The following is a 2,449-nucleotide window of genomic DNA, read 5'->3' as shown; positions in this document are numbered from 1 at the left end:
TAGCCTCAATTTTGTCCCGCACATTGAATATAGTTGCAGGTAGTCCCTGTAATCCTAGATTCAGATCATTCAGGTGAGAAAAAACATCAGGCAGATAGGCCAGTCATGTGAGAAACTTGTCATCATGCAAGCGGTCAGACAAGTGAAAATTATGGTCAGTAAAGAAAACTTTAAGCTCCTCTCTCTCAAAGAAAAAACATGTCAATACTGCGCACTTCTGTATGTTGTAAAATCGTTACAGGGTCGCTGCCATATCATTGCATAGTGCAGAAAATACACCAGGGGCCTTGCTTTAACAAAGTTAACCATTTTCACTGTAGTGTCCAAAACGTCTTTCAAGCTGTCAGGCATTCCTTTGGCAGCAAGAGCCTCTCGTTGGATGCTGCAGTGTACCCAAGTGGCTTCGGGATGCACGCTCGTTACTACTCCACTACTGTATGTCTCCCTGACATGGCTTTTGCGCCATCAGTACAGACACCAACATGAGCATCAGCTACGTTTGGCTACATATGGACCGTTAGTGGAATTCCCGCGAGAGAGTAATGGTTAATGTGATTGGATGTTAATTATTTGACAAGGCCACCTGTATTTGACATTGTGTTTTATTTTGCTGAACACTAGATGGTTTGATTTTATTTTTGGCAGTGAAATGAGACTACTCAGGCGCGAAAAAAACCTCACCCAAATATAGCCCCATTGGAAAATATAAATGGACTGTTTGAAAATGTGAAGAAAAAAATGTGAATCACATTTATATTTGGCGTACCCCAGACGGTATTGTACGCACCCCTTGGTTGGGCCAGAGCCAAAACACACGTGGGTAAAGCAGCTTTTGAAAACTCTTCATTAGATTTTATATTGATTGGTTAGAGATTATTTTGTCAAGAAGGGATACATACAGCTTCTGTAAAAATTGACTTTTCGTAGCAGGTTTAGGATAATTTACGCAAAAGGTTAGGATAATTAGGTTAATGTTAGGAAAACGGTTTGGGTTAGATATTTTATTTGTTTATCAACTTTTGATGTCAATTTGACAAAAGCTGTAACCCGTCGAGACATGTCCTCAGCTTTTGGGCAAAATCGACGCGCTTGAACAAAAGGGAACGCGCAAGGAAGTGACGTTGGAAAGGGAAGGTACCCAAATCCAGGACATCCATGCTTGATCGAAAAACAACAAAAACGTTTTTGTGGATTTATTGTGGGTAAATTGAAATTCAGTCGACTAATTGCAGCACTAGATTATTTGTGAGACCAACGTGGAGGGGGAAGACTGCCTGACTTTCAGGGTAGCAGTACATGTTTTCAGTTTCTAGCTAGTTATATCAATAGCTAGCTAAGTTAGCTAACTGGACACGTGTGAATTGGTGCCTCAGATCATAGCACTAGACTGGTAAAGGTAACATGTTCTGCCTAGGACTGACAGATATGGATTAACTTTACATTCACATGATGTCATTATAATGTTATATTTAGCTGTAGCAGACATGTACAACTAGCTAGTTATGGGATCATTTGTTGTGTGTGTTGCAGAGGGACGTGTATCGCATCCCACCAGTCACCATGGCAGAGGATACGTTGATGTTGAACCTCTCGTCTGACTCAGCTCCAGCATTTCACTCGAAGAGTTATCAGAGACCAACGTCTCAGGAGAAATGGGCTTTGGTAGGTAAACTCGGGTCACAACAATGTCATGAGTTTTGGTAGATCTTTGCCAAGTACCTACACACCACGGTGATTTTATCCACGCAGTTGAGTACAAACTATAGTTTTTAAAAAATGAACCTCCAACTCACTATGTAGTTGCTCTTACAGTGTACCTATGTTTTCCTCTGTGTGCCTTTATTTGTTTTCTGAAGTCATACTTTTTTTTTTGAATAAAACGTGAATTAAATACAACCACTGACTGTTTACTTGTTCATATTAAATTGGCACATGCATGAACATTTCCGCTGAGGAAACAGTCGGTTGTGTTTGATTAACGTTTTATTATAAAGTATGGTTTGAGCAAACAATGGCATTCAGCAACAGAGGACAAACATAAGAACACGATAAGGGTTTACATTTTTTAAATATCGGCTGCATCAGTTAAAAAGTCAGTTAAAAATAATAATAATAGTCTGCTCTCAACTCCATGGATGAAATCATTGTGGAGTTGAGGTACTTGGGAAAGGGGGATAACTAGTCAGTTGTACAACTGAATTCCTTAAACAGAAATGTGTCTTCCACATTTAACCCAACCCCTCTGAATCCAGCAAGGTTGACCAATCATTGTCAGCACATGTACCTTGCAAACTACCTAGCTCCTTTTGTTACCTTGTTCTCAGTTCATCTCTGAATAGATATTATATGTTTTTGTTTTAATTTCCAGAAAAAAGCACAGAAACGAAAATACTCAGCAATACAGAAAGGGTTACCTGATAAACAAGGGTTCAATGGGCCGAAGACCAAG

At 39.7% G+C, this 2,449-nt stretch overlaps 1 protein-coding gene across 1 annotated transcript in view; it reads left to right on the top strand.

Moving 5' to 3' along the window:
• The first annotated feature begins 1,090 nt into the window (after positions 1 to 1,090).
• Positions 1,091 to 2,449, top strand: part of ddx31 (DEAD (Asp-Glu-Ala-Asp) box polypeptide 31) — a 74,452-nt gene continuing 73,093 nt past the window's right edge. Inside the window, 3 exon segments of the mRNA XM_014174817.2 lie at positions 1,091 to 1,202; positions 1,531 to 1,662; positions 2,369 to 2,449. The exon segment at positions 2,369 to 2,449 is cut by the window's right edge and continues 254 nt beyond it. Of these exon segments, the coding sequence (XP_014030292.2) occupies positions 1,561 to 1,662; positions 2,369 to 2,449 (183 nt within the window). The 5' untranslated portion in view covers positions 1,091 to 1,202; positions 1,531 to 1,560.

This window comes from Salmo salar, chromosome ssa26 (assembly GCF_905237065.1).
Source record: "Salmo salar chromosome ssa26, Ssal_v3.1, whole genome shotgun sequence".
Classification (NCBI taxonomy): domain Eukaryota; kingdom Metazoa; phylum Chordata; class Actinopteri; order Salmoniformes; family Salmonidae; genus Salmo; species Salmo salar.
This window is presented reverse-complemented; position numbering and strand designations above follow the sequence as displayed.